The 18,000-nt window shown below is 46.7% G+C and overlaps 3 protein-coding genes across 14 annotated transcripts in view; 1 reads left to right on the top strand and 2 right to left on the bottom strand.

Annotated features, from left to right (window-relative positions):
- Nucleotides 1-4,637, top strand: part of LOC143488643 (diacylglycerol kinase delta) — a 61,636-nt gene extending 56,999 nt beyond the window's left edge. For 3 of the 5 annotated variants that reach the window (XM_076987486.1, XM_076987485.1, XM_076987484.1), the window contains 2 exons: nucleotides 1,918-2,048; nucleotides 2,687-4,637. In XM_076987486.1, the coding sequence (XP_076843601.1) occupies nucleotides 1,918-2,048; nucleotides 2,687-2,761 (206 nt within the window). In that variant the 3' untranslated portion in view covers nucleotides 2,762-4,637. The remainder of the gene's footprint in view (nucleotides 1-1,917; nucleotides 2,049-2,686) is intronic. The other 2 variants (XM_076987488.1, XM_076987487.1) reach the window with 1 other exon arrangement.
- Nucleotides 4,638-4,696: 59 nt separating this feature from the next.
- Nucleotides 4,697-12,268, bottom strand: LOC143488645 (cysteine and histidine-rich domain-containing protein 1). The gene is made up of 11 exons (XM_076987500.1): nucleotides 11,980-12,268; nucleotides 11,261-11,310; nucleotides 11,021-11,077; nucleotides 10,734-10,888; nucleotides 10,355-10,458; nucleotides 10,156-10,208; nucleotides 8,253-8,323; nucleotides 7,368-7,470; nucleotides 6,817-6,936; nucleotides 5,517-5,579; nucleotides 4,697-5,337 (listed from the first exon to the last, which is right to left on the bottom strand). The coding sequence occupies exons 1-11, from the start codon at nucleotides 12,041-12,043 to the stop codon at nucleotides 5,008-5,010; spliced, it is 1,170 nt and encodes a 389-aa protein (XP_076843615.1). The 5' UTR covers nucleotides 12,044-12,268; the 3' UTR covers nucleotides 4,697-5,007.
- A 1,845-nt stretch (nucleotides 12,269-14,113) lies between these two features.
- The window catches only part of LOC143488644 (phosphatidylinositol-binding clathrin assembly protein), a 42,242-nt gene continuing 38,355 nt past the window's right edge, over nucleotides 14,114-18,000 (bottom strand). For all 8 annotated transcript variants that reach the window (XM_076987490.1, XM_076987491.1, XM_076987495.1 and 5 more), the window contains 2 exons: nucleotides 16,169-17,827; nucleotides 14,114-16,083 (listed from right to left, as the gene is read on the bottom strand). In XM_076987490.1, coding sequence (XP_076843605.1) covers nucleotides 17,813-17,827 — 15 coding nt within the window. In that variant the 3' untranslated portion in view covers nucleotides 14,114-16,083; nucleotides 16,169-17,812. The remainder of the gene's footprint in view (nucleotides 16,084-16,168; nucleotides 17,828-18,000) is intronic.

Here is an 18,000-nt window from a genome sequence, read left to right as displayed (position 1 = left end):
CCTTGACCCCAGACCACAGACCCAGATCCCTGACCCCAGATCCCAGACCACAGACCCCTGAATCCAGATCCCTCACCCCAGACCACAGACCCAGATCCCTGACCTCAGACCACAGATCCCTGACCACAGACCCCAGATCCCTGACCTCAGACCATAGACCCCAAATCCCTGACCCCAGATCCCTGACCCCAGACCCCAGATCCCTGACCCCAGACCCCAGATCCCTGACCACAGACCGCAGACCCCTGTCCCCAGACCGCAGACCCAGATTCCTGACCCCAGACTCAGATCCCTGTCCCAAGACCCAGATCCCAGACCACAGATCCCTGTCCCCAGACCACAGACCCAGATCCCTGACCCCAGATCCCTGGCCCCAACCTACAGACCCCTGACCACAGATCCAGATCCCTGACCCCAAATCCAGATCCCTGACCCCAGACAACAGACCCAGATCCCTGACCCCAGACCACAGACCCAGATCCCTGACCCCAGATCCCAGACCCTAGACCCCTGAATCCAGATCCCTGACCTCAGACCACAGACCCAGATCTCTGACCACAAATCCCTGACCCCAGATCTCTGACCACAGACCACAGACCCAGATCCCTGACCCCAGATCACAGACCCAGATCCTTGACCACAGACCCCTGACCGCAAATCCCTGACCACAGACCCAGATTCCTGACCCCAGAGCACAGACCCCTGGCCTCAGAACATTGACCCAGATCCCTGACCACAGACCCTTGACCACAGACCCCTGACCGCAAATCCCTGAACACAGACCCAGATTCCTGACCCCAGAGCACAGACCCCTGGCCTCAGAACATTGACCCAGATCCCTGACCCCAGACCACAGACCCAGATCCCTGACCCCAGACCGCAGACCCAGATCCTTGACCGCAGACCCAGATCCCTGACCCCAGATCACAGACCCAGATCCCTGACCCTAAATCCTTGACCTCAGATCCCTGACCATAGACCCCAGATCCCTGGCCCCAGACCACAGACTCAGATCCCTGACCACAGACCCAGATTCCTGACCCCAGACCACTGGCCTCAGAACATTGACCCAGATCCCTGTCCCCAGACCGCAGACCGAGTTCCCTGTCCCCAGACCACAGACCCCTGTCCCCAGCCAGCAGACCCAAATCCCTGTCCCCAGACCGCAGACCCTTGACCCCAGATCCCTATCCCCAGCCAGCAGACCCAGATCCCTGTCCCCAGACCTCAGAATCAGATCCCTGTCCCCAGACCCAGATCCCTGACCCCAGACCGCAGACCCCAGACTACAGACTTCAGGTCCTGCACTGGATTTCTCTCTCCTGCTCTCTGTAGCACTGGCTCTCTGTTCCAGCCTGTGAGCTTTGTCATGATGGAGTTGGTGAGCATGGCTCTGAGAAAAGCTTGACTTGCATTTCACCGTCATCTTGTGGTACATGTTGCATTTTTCAACAGTCTACCTTGTTCATTGTTGTATATGTGCTCTTCCTGTATGTAGTATCTGAGTATGAGTACTGATATAGGATCAGTTGCGCACTATTCATATAATTGTATTCATTATGATTAGAGGGGTAAAAACTGATCCTAGATCTGTGGTCTTACTCTTGAACTCTTATTCTACAATGCTTGTGTTTCTGTGGCATCATGATGTTGTCTGTCACATTTGGTAGTGCTTCTGTGAATCACACTGGCAGTTAATGGAGTGAAGGTTGTACATTTTTCAACTTTGGTCCAACAGATTACGTAAGCTTTCATCTCTGAACCAGAACCCTACTGAAAACTAATCAGCACCCCAAATTTTCGCTTTTACTCTAGGAAATGCCAGTGAGTGTTCATGCAGGCTTCTGTGCTATTGGGTCTGTTTTTATCTTTCTGTTGTGCATCTGTGTGTGTGTGTGTGTCTTTCTGGGGGCTAAGCGGAGAGATGGGGTGCGGAGGAGGTGGGAGCGTGGCTGGACTCGTTGGGGTTAGGGGAGTACAGGGAGAGGTTTGTGACGCGGGACATCCAGGGATGGCAGCTACCTCAGCTTCAGAGGCAGGACCTGAAGGTACAGCAGGAGACCACAGACCTTACCTCAGCTACCCCTACCTCACCTACCCCTACCTCAGCTGCCCCTACCTCAGCATGCATTCACATAGAGGAAACCTCACACTTCACACCTGAACGTGTGGATAATAAAGGAATCTTCCAACATTATTTTTCCCCCATAAGTTTTTTCTGCAAATTTCCACATTTTTAAACAATTCAGAGTAAACCAAGTCACGCATGCTCAGTGGGAACACAGGGCACGGTGGGTGAAACCCAGACAGGGCTTCAGAACACACACACTACCACCACCATTAAGGCCATTAAGTAGACAAGTTTTTCAGTTTTATCACCAGTAATTTTCATTTTCATCATTCCTTCTATGACTTTAGTAGTGTTTAATTTAGTAGTGTTTAATCTCTTCATACTGGTTTACCCACAGCAAAGGTGATACCACTATCCACAGCATTAAACGTTTTCAGTTAATACAGTCATAACATTATGTTGACCTATGATCTATTGAAGATTAAAATGAGCTGAAAGTTTAAAACGAGTTTAGCGAGAATTTGCTAGAGACCCCTTTAATGGAAGGCATTTTTAAATTTTATTTTAGATTCTTATGCAAATCCTTGTTTGTTCTTCTGCTGCTTTCTGTCTCAGGATCTTGGGATATCAAAGGTGGGACATGTGAAGCGGATCCTGCAGGCAATTGAGGAGCTGGAGGGTCTGCTGTAGTGTCCACGTTGGGCCACCTCGCCACACGAAGCTGCTTCTCACAAAGCACGGGATTTTTGGAGCTCCACGCACACGTGCGCTCGCTCGCGGTTGTGAGAGCCGCTGAGAGAGGCATGGCATCACGTCGCATTGATGTTCTGGTCATGTCCTCCACTAGATGCCTGCCTGGGGTGCTCCTGGTGATACTGAGCAACAGACAATGGCAGTAGACTCCATCTCCCAGAATCCTTCTCTCCTCCCCCCCTTTGCTTTCCTTATTTGTTCCTATTAGTGTGAGCTCATGTGAAATCTTCTCCCATGCATGAAAATTTTCTTTCTTTTATTTATATATATATATTTTTTTTCCTTTATCTCTATTGACATACAAAGCCATGAGACACAAACTGAATTTAATTCTCTTGAGAAAGAAAAGAAGCATAACGTCTCTCCTATTGCCGACAACTGAACAACATTACACGAACAAAAATGACATTCTGTACATTTCTGATGGAGATTCTAGGGGAGAGGTGTACAAAAACATGAATGTATTGTGGCTTTGTCTTACCTGTACTAATCAGCAGAAAAGCGAGTAGCTAACACTCATTCCTCACCTCTCCTCAAAGACGCCCAGGGCTTGTTTGCATGCTCTTCAAGCCCACGGACCTTGAGTAGAAAAAAAATGTTTTTTGAACTTTTGTCTGTAATTGTCAGCCAAGTTGTGCTGTTGTGCCACTCATTCTGGGTGAGCAGTTCTAGATGCTTCCGTGGTGTAAAATTGTGCCAAGTTCCTCAACAAACTGCCGTGGTTACAGTGAGCTGATTTTGTGTTTGTTTTGTTTTTTTGTTTGTTTGTTTTTTTTTCTTCTCTTTTTATTTTTTCGAGAAGTCTTGGGGGGGGGGGGGGATCGATAGTGTCGTACATATCAAAAGGTAATTTATCTTATTGCGTTGCACTTTAAAATGGAAACTTTTAAAACGCAAACTTGAAAGTCGTGTAAATTTCCTTCCAAGTTGTTTTTAGTTATATTATGAACAATGTATCTATTTATGGCATATCTAATAAGACATATAATAAAACAAACTAATATATTATCAGAGTTGAAGAACGATGTACCTCTTTAGGGTTGAAACTCATGATCATGCAACAGATTTTTACAGTTCCATATTGCCTAATCTATATGTGGAATGGGATCCCATTACTGTGGTAAATGAAGACTTTAACCATACGTTAGTGTTGCCTAATGTTCTCGTGTGTGTGGTCTTTACCCAGTGACTGCAAGCTTCTCTTTGGGTGCAGTTTAAATGGTACAATATTATGGTACAATGCGTTTTCAATATAAGGGAAGAATAAATATATTTATTCTTTCATTGATATTTGTGAACCAAAGTGTAACAGTATTTCTTGAATGGGGGAAAAAAAACCACACGCCCAAGGCTTGGGTGCAAACGTGGGACAGACACTTAAGCGCAGCACTCCTAGTGGCTGGATAACCTAACTGCAGACATCGTGCAGGGATGTCACCGGTACTGAGATCTTGCCACTCACGCTGTCAGTCTGTTGATCATGGTAGTGTTAGTAACATACAAGGAAAAGACTGGTGTTTTGTGACCCTCCAAAAAAAAAAAAAAAAGTCTCATTTCATTTTTTTAAAGAGGGCACCAAAATAATACTTTTTTTATTATACATTTTACAATATTGGCGAGAATATTGCTTACTGTTTAATGTTGACTCTTACGGTTTATTTATCTTTTTAAATAATTTAAACGTATTGTTTCTTGCCATGTGGGTTGCAGTCTGGCTTCCACGACTCCAGGTCCGTCCTCTGGCTGCGAACACCTCGATTTCAGGATTGTTGATGTTAATTTTAAGCAAAAATAAAGTGTGACCAATGCCCTCTGCTTTGTGTGTGATTCTTCTTCGCTATACTTATCCCAAATCATGCATGATCGGTGGCATTTGTTGAAACTGTTTCTTTATTTAATTTTGTACCCATATTGCATATTTTGTACCCATATGTTCACAGATCCTCATTTGGTAATATTCAGAATCATTGCATTATGGTTCACAATAATTTAACACCGCATCATCTGTACTCTTTGAACGCAGAACGATAATGTGCTTCGTTTCCTCAACAGCATTCTTCTGTAAAACGATATATGAAAGTGAGTACATTTTCAGTATCACGTCAGACTTGAGTGTACAGAAATGCTTCCCGTCATGTGTCCTGAGAGGGGGCGTTCCTGTGTCCTGAGAGGGGGCATGGCCATTATTTCTCTAGAGGCACAGGCTTGGCCTCCTCCAGCTCTGGTGGGCCGTCCTCCTCCCCCTCTGCCTCCTTCTGCTCTGGTTTCGAATCGCTCTCCTTATTCTCGTCATCCGTGTCGTCCCAGTCCGACTCGCTGATGTCGTCGTCCGAGATGTCCCAGGGCTGGGGGCCGTTGGCCTCCTCCGTGGTGTCGGGCTCATTGCTGACCTCTGCCTCGGGCTTGTGCTCGGGGTCCTCCAGTTTGGCCCAGGACGTGGTGTCGGACTTCTTCATGGTCACCTCCACTTTGGAGGGCGCCATGTTCACGAAGCTGCAGTTGGTGTCGATGACCTGCAAGAGATGGACATGAGGCTGACCAACTGACTGACAGCTCCACCCCTGCCACAGCGGGGCAGCCAATGAGCTGCAGGAGGCGTGTGCTTTTGCATGGTTCACGTGGTAGTGTGTTGTTTTTAGTATCTGGTGCTATGGTGTGTATAGAACACAAACTACAGCGAGAGAGATCTTACCCCCCAAAGATGGATTTCCTTGTGAAACACCTTGTCCTTCTCAAACTGAATGTGACATGTCAGCTGGGACAGTATAGGAGGAAGAGGACAACAAATTCACTCTCTACACACGACACATTACAGCCACGACGTGCACAGACGTCCATGCGAATAACCTGAACACCCAGCACATCAACCCACAGCATCCCCAGAACATTAATCATTTTCATCGTCATTGAAATCTTTGAAAGAAACACGTCACAGCTGATTTCCACATCGCTCCAGAAACAAGCACACGACTTTGTCCGTTAGCGGCCGGCAGTGATGTCAGTAACGCGTTACTCTATAATTTTACCACTTTTTTCGGTAACGAGTAATATAACGCGCTACTATTTCCAGTCCAGTAATCAGATTAAAGTTAGTTATCCAAGTAACTGTGCGTTACTATTTTTATTTTCCCTAGTAAATATATATATTTTTGCTTTCTTCTTGGCTCAGTTCTACTTTTGCGTCTGACCGTAGCGCTCGACTCCGCACGCTGCGCGCGACCCTGTGAGAGCGCGAGCACGTTTTACACGTCATTTTTTGCAGTGTCCTCCTGAAACGATATGTGGTAGTATAAAGAAATACTCCTCAAAAACAGGGGAAGGAACATTTACCTGATGAATTTTTATGTTGCTTTGTGTTCCACGTTTGAAAAGTGCTGGAATTTTGACTAACGTAGCCTACTTTAAAATGCTTTAAATTGTAATGGTATTTAGTTTCACAACAAGTAGCTGTCTACCTGAACAGTCGCTTGTATTACATTTACAAATAAATTTACAAATAATACCGCGCAGCTACACAAACGTAATGTCAGGAGATACTGTAGCGATTACTACTCCTCACGGTGAATTCCTTAACGGACAGACACTTGGCCACTCAAGGTGTCTTAGCCCTTTAAGTGACACTGGGGGCGGGGCCTGCGCGCGCTAGGGTTGCGTTATCAGTAGTTTCCCTCCTCTGGATTTTTGGATTAAGCAGTTTCTGCCTCGGTTACCGAACCTGCTTCAATACATTGTTACTGTTAAAAATGCACTTCCAATAAAGTGAGTATTGGAAAAATAAATTTTGCTGCTGAATGTAACTACTAAAGTAACTTGTAATCTAACGTAGTTACTTTTAAAATCAAGTAATCACTAACATAACTAAATCGGATTACTTTTTCAAGGTAACTATGCCATCACTGGCGGCCGCCAGAGGGGCGCTGTGCCAGAGGGACGTTCGGTCGTACTGCAGTCTTCAGCACCCCTAGGGACCAGGGCAAAGGTCACAGACTCACCACTGTGCTGTTGGCCTCCACGTAGGAATGCTTGTGGTTGGCGCTTTTGGCGTAGACGGTGACCACCACATGGGTTCTTGTCTGGTGCCAGTCATACCGACACACCACCTTTTTCTTATCCTGTCGGCCAATAGCAACAAGTAGAACAAATGAGTCATGCACCATGCTAGAAGACCCTCGGCCCAGAGGTTGGTCTACAGTGGGGTCTGTTCCTCAGTGGCCATTACACATTCTTGAATGAAGTATTCACTTAAGAGGCATGAAGAGGGCTTCTGAGAACTGGTCTAAAGACCAACCTTGGACTCCATTTCTATATTTCTAGCCAAGAGCTTAACAGTATAAGAAAAGCAAGAACCATGTGGAAGAAAAGGGCTTTTTTCTTCTGCAGTGAGGGCTTGAATTCCATATGAACCATGTACAGCACATAAAGGTCTGCTATGCATCACGGTGTGTCTGAATGTACAGCAAACACAGTGACGTGCTGTGTTTACAATGTGTATTACAATTTCAGTATCTCTGTCAGCAGTAGTTTCTGGGCAAGCGGGTCAAACCTGGGTCTGGATCCAGCGGTGCTTGCCAGTGCTGCAGCCCTTCTGGTCGAGGAAAGCGTTAAAGTCATCTGTCTTAATGCAGCAACAGCTCCAGTACTTGTATCTGCGGGTGGGTCAGAGCGGGTGGTTAGTGGGTCAGAGCGGGTGGTTAGTGGGACAGAGCGGGTGGTTAGTGGGACAGAGCGGGTGGTTAGTGGGACAGAGCGGGTGGTTAGTGGGACAGTGCGGGTGGTTAGTGGGACAGTGCGGGTGGTTAGTGGGTCAGAACGGGTGGTTAGTGGGTCAGAACGGGTGGTTAGTGGGTCAGAGCGGGTGGTTAGTGGGTCAGAACGGGTGGTTAGTGGGTCAGAGCGGCTCGTTAGTGGGTCAGAGCGGCTCGTTAGTGGGTCAGAGCGCCTCGTTAGTGGGAGGGTCGTTAGTGTGAGGGTGGTTAGTGGGTCAGAGCAGATCGTTAGTGGGGGGGTCGTTAGTAGGTCAGAGCAGATCATTAGTGGGCAGGTCTTTAGTGGGTATGAATGTGATACACACTCTGGTCTCATTTATTTATGCACAGGAACCACTGGGTTCCGCAGGTCTCATCATACTGATATGATTAAACAAATTCACATGTATAAAGAGTGATACCTGAACTCTGAGGAGTCAGCAGTTTTGACTATTGATTTCGAATAGCTTATCATATTAATACATTATATTATTATAATCCACCCAAGGGGCCACAAAAGCAGGCTTAATATCAGGAAGCACTATACAAATCTTAATTACAAGTTGTTTCACAAAGTTGAGGTTTGTTTACATTTCATAAGCTGACATACAGTATATGATCTGGTGTGAAAATCTATTCTTAATGCATAAGTTTCACAACTTCATAAATGAAAGGTATCTCACCCCTCATGGAAGACTGGCCCTCCTGGGTGGTATGTGCAAATTTCAGCATCCGTCTCTGGGCCCTGATAAACCTAAACACACACACGCGGAGCAAATGAGACATTTTATAAATCACCTTCTGATAATTGCCCTCTGTGCATTCACTGTACAAACAGCAAATTTTACCAATCCATTACATGCCTTCCTCTACACCTCAGAGTACATAATACAGTTACTCAGCGTTTCTACGCAACCAAAACATATTGCTGTGTCTAAGTGTGGGCCCACCCCAACTCAGCAGTTTTGCTAAGTCTTCGCAGATAGGAAAGACAATAAGCCCTTTTAATGCTTTCTGCTTTCTAAAATTACAATCTCAGAGGACGTATTGGAAGGGTTTGAGTCACTACACACACACACACACACACACACACACACACACACACACACACACACACTATTAAGATTAAGTAAGGTGGAACGTGAACCTAATGGACATGTTCATTAGCAATCAGCCGACAGCCTTCACGCGGGGCTTTTAAGAGCACAGTGAATTACCTTCCAACTATTAACCAATATCCTCCACTTACAGAGGCCTGTTAACAGCGGGGGCTACACGGGGAACGAGCGCGTGCCACCTCGGCTGTTAACGAGCCTCGTGCGCGGTAATCCTCGGGACGTTGACGCGGCTCAAGCGCGCGCCACACTTGTCAAACAGCACGTTGTTGGCACCTGTTCTTCAGGGCACCAAACACGCAGAGTGACAGGGACACGAGCGGTGCTCTCTTCGTCAAACCCAATATATTTAATTAGTGAATGATCCTTATCTTGAAGACCAAAGAGCAATCGCATCTACATAGACTGATTTAATCAATAAACTGACTATTTACTGATTAAATTAATTATCCGTTTATAGCTTGTCTATATCCGTATGTAGGAGAGGAAAAGAAAGACTGCTTTGCCAGTTTTCACCACTAGAGGGCACAAATGCTCAGTTTTTCACATTTCCATGCCTTCCATAGTTCATGCTTTCTCGGCATTTCACTGAAGGCTGACCTGGGCCTCAGGTCAGCCGCAAGTCCGAAGACTCACTCTTCTTTGTTTTCATCCTATTGTTTATTCATTAATTTTTTTTTTCAATGCATACCGGCGGGATACTGACATGTATGGGACAAATACTGATGGAATCTGTAGACTGTACTAATGAGAAATTAACCAAACAAAACTTTGGGTGCTATGCTGAAGGAGAACAGGAGGAGTGTTCACGAAGGCAGGCTGTGCTGTAGGACACCAGAGGATCATCTCCTAAGCTTCACCCTGCGCGCGACACGCCCTGCATATAATGGTGGGGAAACAGGGAAGCACGTTCAGTGGCAGACGGATCCAGCTGCTCTGTGTCAAAGACACGTGAAATCTTTCCTTCCACTGCAAGAATACTATTTAAAGAAGTCTGCTTTCTGCAGACACTCTCCTGATCTCCTGCGCTCCCAACTGTGCTGAGTGACACGTACTATACTGATCCATGTTTACTGTACTGTATTTTAATACACACAGATGCACACGATGCTCTGTTAGATATGACACCTGTGACACCTGCACCTTCATTTTGTGATCCCTGCTGCTCTTGGTAATAATCCTCTGATATTTACTACCTCATACTACTAACACACACACACACTAGTTACACAGGCAAATCTCATTAAGTCTCAAAGTCTCATTTAAATCTAGGAGGAGAGGTGTCTTCAGGTACAACACCAAAGACAGCAGCAACTCTGGCTGGACTAATGTGTCTGAATTATATCTGAAATTGTACATAAATATCCAGCCAGTAATTAATTAATGCAGAATTAATAACGCTGCAAACTGAAAACTGGTCATAGAAATTGCATTTTTTTTTTCTGGATACACACATATGTCGACTACTTACTATTTTGCAGCCTGGATTTTTGCACTTTGTCCCAACAAAGACGACTTGGCTCTCTACAGAGACAAGAAAAGGGACTGGTCACATGACAGGGGGACTGGTCACAGACAGGGAAAATGTGGATGGACAAAGCAAGGATCTGTTTCTCTGCCTCAGACTGCAGTGATAACACCCTGGGCGGTGGAGAGAGTAGTTCACTCACCCATCATTTCCTGCTTTTGTCTTTCACTGACTTCCATTTTCTCCAGCACCTGCATTAGCGAAGGAGACACCTTCACCTTCAGACTGACCTTGGGCTCATCGGAGCTGCAGCAGACACACACGGTTCAGACAAACCTCAGAAGCACAGCAGATGTTCTTTAACTCGTGACAGAAAGTCCAACAATCCAGCAGAGGACCCGAGAAAGGTCACTGGATGCCAGGTGAGCTTTTGTGGCATTTCACGAGTCCGGGAACGTCTCGGAGGAGACGGAGGCTGTGAGAGAGAGCTGTCTAGAAGCTGAACAGTGATGAGGGAGAGACAAATGCCTGCCAACAGTGTGTGTGTGTGTGTGTGTGTGTGTGTGTGTGTGTGTGCGCACCTGGGTCTCTGCTTCTTCAGGGCCTCAGCGGATTTAGGACCCTGGTAGATTATCTCCTCACTGCTCTGGAGCTTAACGTCGCCCTTATCACTCTTCACCTCCGGCTTCAGCAGCTCCTCAGGCTTTACGTTGCTATGGCGCCCGCGGGCACATCCCTGAGAGACACGCAATAGGCCACATAAAGTGTCAATCAAAAGAAAAACCGACAGACACCCCCACTAAAGTATAATTACTTGAATCTGCGTGAAATAATAGCACTGGATTTTTAAGTTGGTTGAATCTTCTACCTTAATCGACAGAAACTCTGAAAAGTCAGTAGTTCTCTTCCTGCAGCAGGACCAGCCCTGAGGAGACAAGAGCAACCATGAAGCAACTACAGTCCAAACGACCCACTATCACGTCTGACCAGCTTGTTCTTGTTGTCAAACAAGAACAGAGGCAGAATGGATGAGCTATCGGACAGAGAAGGATGGCTGAGCTGTTGTTTGTCCAGACCAGACCGAGTGTGTCTGCCGTTGAGAGCTCACCTTCAGAGCATCGTGGAAGATGGGCACACCCGGGTGGTACTGGCACGCGTCTGTGAGGGAAGGATAAAGGAGGGGAGGAGGAGGAGAGAGAGAGACGTTCAGACACACGATGAAGATCATCTCTTGGTCTCCCTCCATCACACATGGTGTGGTTCTTCCCAGCTGTCCACAGGCAGCCAATTGGAGACGAGAACAGGAGACATTTATGGCAGTTTGGAACAGCTGGGAGGAAGAAGGAAGCCAGTCCAAGTTCTCCCTCTACAAATATGCAGCACAATTGCAGTTAAGCACCTAGTGATTTGTACCCCAAAAAGGCCCATAAAATAAGCACAAGAAACACAGCTGTAGTTTTGGCTCATGCTGATGAAGCCCAGTGTGTTTATAGTTGATGTATTTCTGCAAACAACTGAAGAAAGCAAGTTTTACATCCAACACTGGTGGTTAATCCGACATAAAGGACATAGCGGTTTCTAAAGCCTGTGGTGGTCTGATCTATGTGAGGGAGTCTCATCAGTGTGGCTTAACTTCACTTTCAGGATCTCTCCAAGGTAATCAGAAAAAGTAGAAATCCTTGTGAACCATTAGCATAGGTTACAAGCTTCATTAACATGGCTCATGACTGCAGGGAAGCTCCACAACAGATCGCAAGTAAGGAAATACATTCATGTACAATATGGAAAACAAAAGAAAGTCTAGGAAATATGCCTGAAAAGTTTTACCGTCTGAGTTTGTGTCTTCATCGAACCTGTCGCCACAGCCTCTGTTATAGCACAGTAAAGCCATGCTGGGATCAGTCCGCACTTCTCTTCAGACACAGTCACTCTCGTCCTCGTCCCACCGGACACGGGAACTTAAAAGACGTCTTACGCCACCGTCCCAAGTCTCTAGAACTTTCCGTCGCAAGGAAGGAGAGATCCAGAGAGAGTCACAGAATTTGTAGAGGTAAAGATAGGGGCTGGGGGCTAAAGAGGGAGAGAGAGAGAGAAGGGGCTGAATGAGGCTATTAATAGATCCCCCACCCACCCACCCAGCCACACACACACACACACACACACACACACACACACGCACAGCTGTTGGGTTTTATCTGAAGAGTTTGACATTCTTGATATCTAATGCAGGAGAGGAGACAGGCCTTCTTACACCAATAGAGTTAGTGTTAAAATGTGCAGTCATTATTAAAGTGGTTAAATTAAAAAAGGCAAAAAGATGCTTTAATTTTCAAGGCAACTCAAAGGTTTTGCAATTTTTATGTTCTCAGATGTGCAAAACTGATTCTAGATCAGTGCACAATCACCATTGCTATTAGAAGAGAGTGATTGACATGCTTTAGTTTTTTCTGGACTGACTGCTATAATGCTTATACGTAAAACAAAAAAAAGCACAAACTTAACACTATAAAGATTTTTTTTAATTATGTAAAACAAAACAAAAAACCCAAATGTTAAAAATGTTCTTTATTAAGAAATTTGTGAGCGCAAGCACAAGGCATTCATTCATGATTTATGGGAACAGCTCGCATTACAGATACAGACAACAACCAAAACAAACCCCCCCCCCCCACCCCCCACCCCCCAAAGACTTTAGCAAAACGCACAAAGAAATGTTTACTCTATGAGACTAGCACAGCCAACCACCGATAAACCAGTAAACAAAACAAAACCCAAGAAAAAATCCCAGGACACAGAAGAGGCCATTACATCCACAGGTTTCCTTACTCAAAAAAAAAAGCACCATATTCCACAGATCTTTGCAAACAATACATGGAATTCCAACACATTGATTCCCCAAGCACGGCAGATAGAGAACCAAACACATGCAAAAACAAACCAACCCAGAAGCAACGTATCCAGAATGACATCACACCACACATCTTGGTCCTGAATCGAGCATCTCATTGCAGGCATAGAAAACAGGATTGTTTAAACAAAACCAGCTTTAGCTGGTGCCATTGGCTGCAACCAGCACCATCCAGCCCAGTGATCACAGGAAGGCAGTCTCACTGGGCAACCTCGGAGGAGACCCTCGCAGGGGTCCGTCCGGGACGACGGGAACAGATACCGGCTCCAGAACTCCCTACCGTACTCAGGCGTGGCAGTGCGAGAACTTGTACGTCCCACGGGATCCCTGTAAGTCCCCCAACGCAGGACATGGCAGGACGGATCTAATGAAGCATGTTGTCGGGGCGTATGAAGAATGGGGATGTCGTCATGAGATGGTCGCTCGTCGAAAACCCTGTAATAACGAAGTTTGCTCCCCATCGCACGAAGTGTGCTGAAGTGAGCTTCTAGAGACTTTCCTTGGTCTCCAAGGGGGAAGGACGTGAAGGTCTGACCTCGGGGACGGAGACTCACCATGTCTTGGAGACACTTGGTTCCTCCCATGCAAACAACAGATTATAGAAAAACTACAATTTATTTGTAGAAAATCCGTGCCGGACATAAACTAATCTCGGATTCTGCTCTGAAACAAAAACGTCCGAGGCCTTAAAAGGGCACTGAACAGGGTTCTTACATACGACTACCACTGATCTACTGTCCTGGGCTCTGGACACAGAACCTCAGAGCGCTACAAACCAGCTTGAGCTACTACACTTTCTGAAAAGGATGAACAGGAATGGACACCAGCGTTGAGAAAAGTGCAGTTCCATCACCCCCAACATCTGGAAAATGAAAAAAAGAAGTGGGCAAGAAAGAGCCCACTCCAAGTGCCTTCTGACGGGATCCAAGTGCAATTTCAAATGTGTGAGGTGGACTACCCACGACCACCCGTCAAGCGCAACTACCCTCTTCTGATTTGTAGTTTTATGGATGAATGTTATGATTTAAATGTCAGAAAACATTCAACAAACAATTTAAGAAAGGAAAATGATTTTATTTCTTCTGATAAAAATGGAAAAGAATGAAATAAAACAAAAGCCCATGATTTATGTGATATGTTTTTTTTACCATGCTTATTAAAATCCTTATATTCTGCATAAATAAATAAAAATATACAAAGGGGGGAACTCCACAAAACATTTGGATGCTGTTCTTGACTCTTCTCCTTATTTGGCTTTGATGACCATCAGGCCCTCCACCCCAAGGCCAACACCTACACATGAGTGTTTATTATGTATATAGCCATATATATAATGCAAATATCCCTAAATCAGAACACAAAAGAGCAAATTAAAAAAGGAATAACAATACATTGCAGGATGGGTATATACAGAATATGTGAGGCAACAATAAAAAATAAAAAGTCCAAAAACCACATATGCTTAAAAAAATAAAGTTACACCAAAATGACAGCCACGTTGACCCCGTTATTCCCTGATGACGAAGAAGGTCCCTGTATATCTGTACACTCCCACTGAAGAGGCATCTAGCCCGAGCATGAACACACCGTGAACTACATTTCCCATGAAGACCCACGTGTGGTTCAGCTTCTCTGACACCGTGAACTCGAGAATAGCATAACTCTACTTATAGGGATCTGTAGTGCAGCTGAGGATTCCCAAGGCTAAGCGAGTGCGGGGTCCCTGCAGGGAGACGGGGACGGGGACGGGGGGGACGGAGGCAGACAGCCAGCAGCAGGAACAGCTCCAGACCCAGCACTGAGTTGAGGGTGAAAGCTGGGTTTAACAACCAAGGAGGAACCGAGCCAGCCAACTACTACTGCATCAGCCCACAGCCAAGTGTCACGGAGAGAGGGAGGGGTGGAGATGGAGAGTGGAGGAGAGAGGGAGGGGTGGAGATGGAGAGTGGAGGAGAGAGGGAGACAATCTGAACTTAAAACTCACTTTCAGGGTTCTGTATGCACAGGTCTGAGAAGAGTGGAATTATGAGACATTGGAAAATTTAACTTCCTAGCGAGCAGATCCAAAATGTTTATGTAAGCAGTGAACATGAGCATAAATCCAGAGAGCTCGCTACAACAAACATGTGATGATACTGCCACTCGTCACCACTAGTGGGCAGCACAGTAACAAAAGTGTAAGTGCTATATAACAAGTACTTTGTTTAAAAAAAAATAAAAATAAAAAAATAGCTACATGATATGGCAAGTTCTGCTAAATCTTAATGAAGTCTTGTGGCTCAGGGCAAGCGGGTCCCCCCCCCGACATTTACTGCCGTTACCTTTGACATCACCACGTGAGAAGTCAACAACAAGAAAAAAAAATAAAAATAAAAAGACAAAATCATATATTTTTTAATGGTGCAAAAGAGAAACAAAGGTATTATGGACTTGCCAAGCCAGTCCATGCCTCCAGACAGGAGACAGCCGAGCAGCTCCCACTGGTTCTGCTGAGGAGACCAGCACACGGAGCCTCGCCCACCACACTGGACCAACCGCTCCAAGAGTCCATGCAGAAACCAGGGCAGACGAAAGAGCTCAGGACCAAGAGAGCCAGAACATCCAAACATGCCACATAAACGAGACCCACAGAACCGCACGAGAACAACAAGAGAACAACGCGAGAAATAGCTCATCACCCTGTGTGCCGAAAGGCACTCGGATTAATAAAGCAAAAGATAACTAATGACGTGACTCCTGAAAGCTCTGAAAATCACCATGGAAACCCAAGTTCATGAGTGTGTGTACACACACACACACACACACACACACACACACACACACACACACACAGGTTGATCTCTCCCACCCAGCGAGCTGGAGTCGCGTTCCTGATGAAGACCTCCCACACAACGTCCTTCCCCGCCTACGTCCACACACACGCTAAACAGCAGGAGGACGAAGCGTCCTCCTCAGAGGAGACGCCAGGACAGAGCGCAGGGCGTGGAGAAGGGTGGATGCCACGCACACCTCCTCCCCTACACCTCCTCCTCCCCTACACCTCCTCCTCCCCTACTCCTCCTCCTCCTCTACTCCTCCTCCTCCCCTACACCTCCTCCTCCCCTACACCTCCTCCCCTACTCCTCCTCCTCCACCACTCCAGGTGGACGCGAGGCTCTCTGCTGTAGCGAGCGCTGCAGTGCTGCTGTCACAACAGCCATCCGCCTTCAGCCTGCGCCTGACACTCAGTGTGTGTGTGTGTGTTTAAAATAGACCAGCAAAACCAACACAATAAAACCATCGACGTGATGGCCACCTCCCAGTAGCCTGGTCACCGTGTGATTGGCTCTCCCCGTCTCTCAGCCAGGGAGGCTAATGCTGCTCTCACACTCACACACACACACACACACACACACACACACACACACACACACACACACACACACACACACACACACACACACACACACACACACACACACACACACACACACACACACACACACACACACACTTTGCATGTGTGGGTTTGACATCTCCCTGTAAGACTTTCCTCCACTCCTCTCCCCTCCGGGGACGTGATTGAAGGAGACACACACAGTCAACCAGGAGCCAGCGTGTTGCCAGGTTGGGTGAAGCAGTGGTGGAGGTGGGTGGAGGGGCAGCAGACACCACCCTGCACATCCAAACAAAGCCAGGTGAGAGAATAAAGGCTTGAGGCTTTTAAAAGGAACAGATCCCCAGATGTTTATTGGGGGATTTGAAACAAAAAGGTTCTGCGTCTGCGTGACGATGCTCACACAGTGTGAATGTTTCTGCTCGATCCACGCAGGAGTATAACAGAGAGAGGGGGGGATGGTAATGTTGTGCCAGTTATTTCAGTTAGCAACACTGGCACAAACCCCTCTCTGCGTTCCCCAGGGCCAGAGTGTTAATGTTGCCGTGTGGACGTGGAAGGAGTGTGAAAGAGGAACATATGTTTGTCCCGAAATCAAATCAGACCTTCTGTTGATCTGGCAACCTAAATGGAATCAGACCGGAGCTTTCAAGGGATCATAAAATAACTAGCAAACCCCAAAAACTGGAAGAATGCGCTTCACAGCTGTGTTGGACAGCTCCGCCCTCTCCATGTGTGGCGTGGTGCCATGAGCCGGACCGGGTACCAGCTCACGCTTTTCTGCCTCGCAACTTCGCCCGAAAACACGGTGGGCAGCGAGTCAGAACCACAAAGCGTGTGTGAAGCAGGCGAGAGGCGCGGGGGAGGGGCGGAGGGCGGAGACGCTGCCGGGTGCTACAGACGAGAGCAAAACGCTACACAGGGGACTCGGCGGGTGGAGCAGGTGGAGCAGGTGTGCATAGTGCATATTGCGACTTTACTGACCACAGTCAGCACACACTCGCCATCGCTGGCCAACCACGCCCACTCACAACCATCCTGACATTAGAATCTGAAGACAAAAATCAGACAAATAGGTAAAAAAAGAAAAAAAAAACCAATTTATATATAAAATAAATTGTAAAAATAAGCAAGGAAATATGAACATCCTGTGATGGTGGGCGTGTGAGAGCCATTTCAGATGATGAGGTAAGCAAACATGACCACAGTAGAATCATCTTCCTCCTGTCCTCCTCCACTAGACACCCTCCTCATCCTCATCTCCTCCTCCTCCTGCCCTGCCCCGGGCTCCCTGATCTGGGTGGTGGTGGCGTTGTGGGTCTCTCCTTTCTTGCTGGGGGAATCTGCTGTCTGGTTTGGCACTCCACCACTCAGTCCTACATAAACTGCATCTGCACCAAAGAGAAACAAGAATCCGGATGAAACCTCCTTCATGTGCGGCCTGACGGCCCACAGACAGCTCAGCCTTCCCAGGGAGTGTTTTCAGAACAAGCACATCCTTACATTCTCTCTGATATGAAGTTGAAGAAATAAATCACAATCAGACAGAGGTGATGTCTGTAAT

This window comes from Brachyhypopomus gauderio, unplaced genomic scaffold, assembly GCF_052324685.1.
Source record: "Brachyhypopomus gauderio isolate BG-103 unplaced genomic scaffold, BGAUD_0.2 sc52, whole genome shotgun sequence".
Taxonomy (NCBI): Eukaryota; Metazoa; Chordata; class Actinopteri; order Gymnotiformes; family Hypopomidae; genus Brachyhypopomus; species Brachyhypopomus gauderio.
Note: the sequence above shows the minus strand (reverse complement) of the source record. Positions and strands in the feature narration are given on the sequence as shown.

Coding starts and splice junctions, on each gene's coding strand:
- LOC143488645 (XM_076987500.1), bottom strand. CDS start 12,043: ATGGCTTTACTGTGCTATAACAGAGGCTGTGGCGACAGGTTCGATGAA. Junction 10,459..10,733: donor CTGAAGAAGCAGAGACCCAG/GTGCGCACACAC, acceptor TGTCTGCTGCAG/CTCCGATGAGCCCAAGGTCA. Junction 7,471..8,252: donor GGGCCAGTCTTCCATGAGGG/GTGAGATACCTT, acceptor ACCCACCCGCAG/ATACAAGTACTGGAGCTGTT.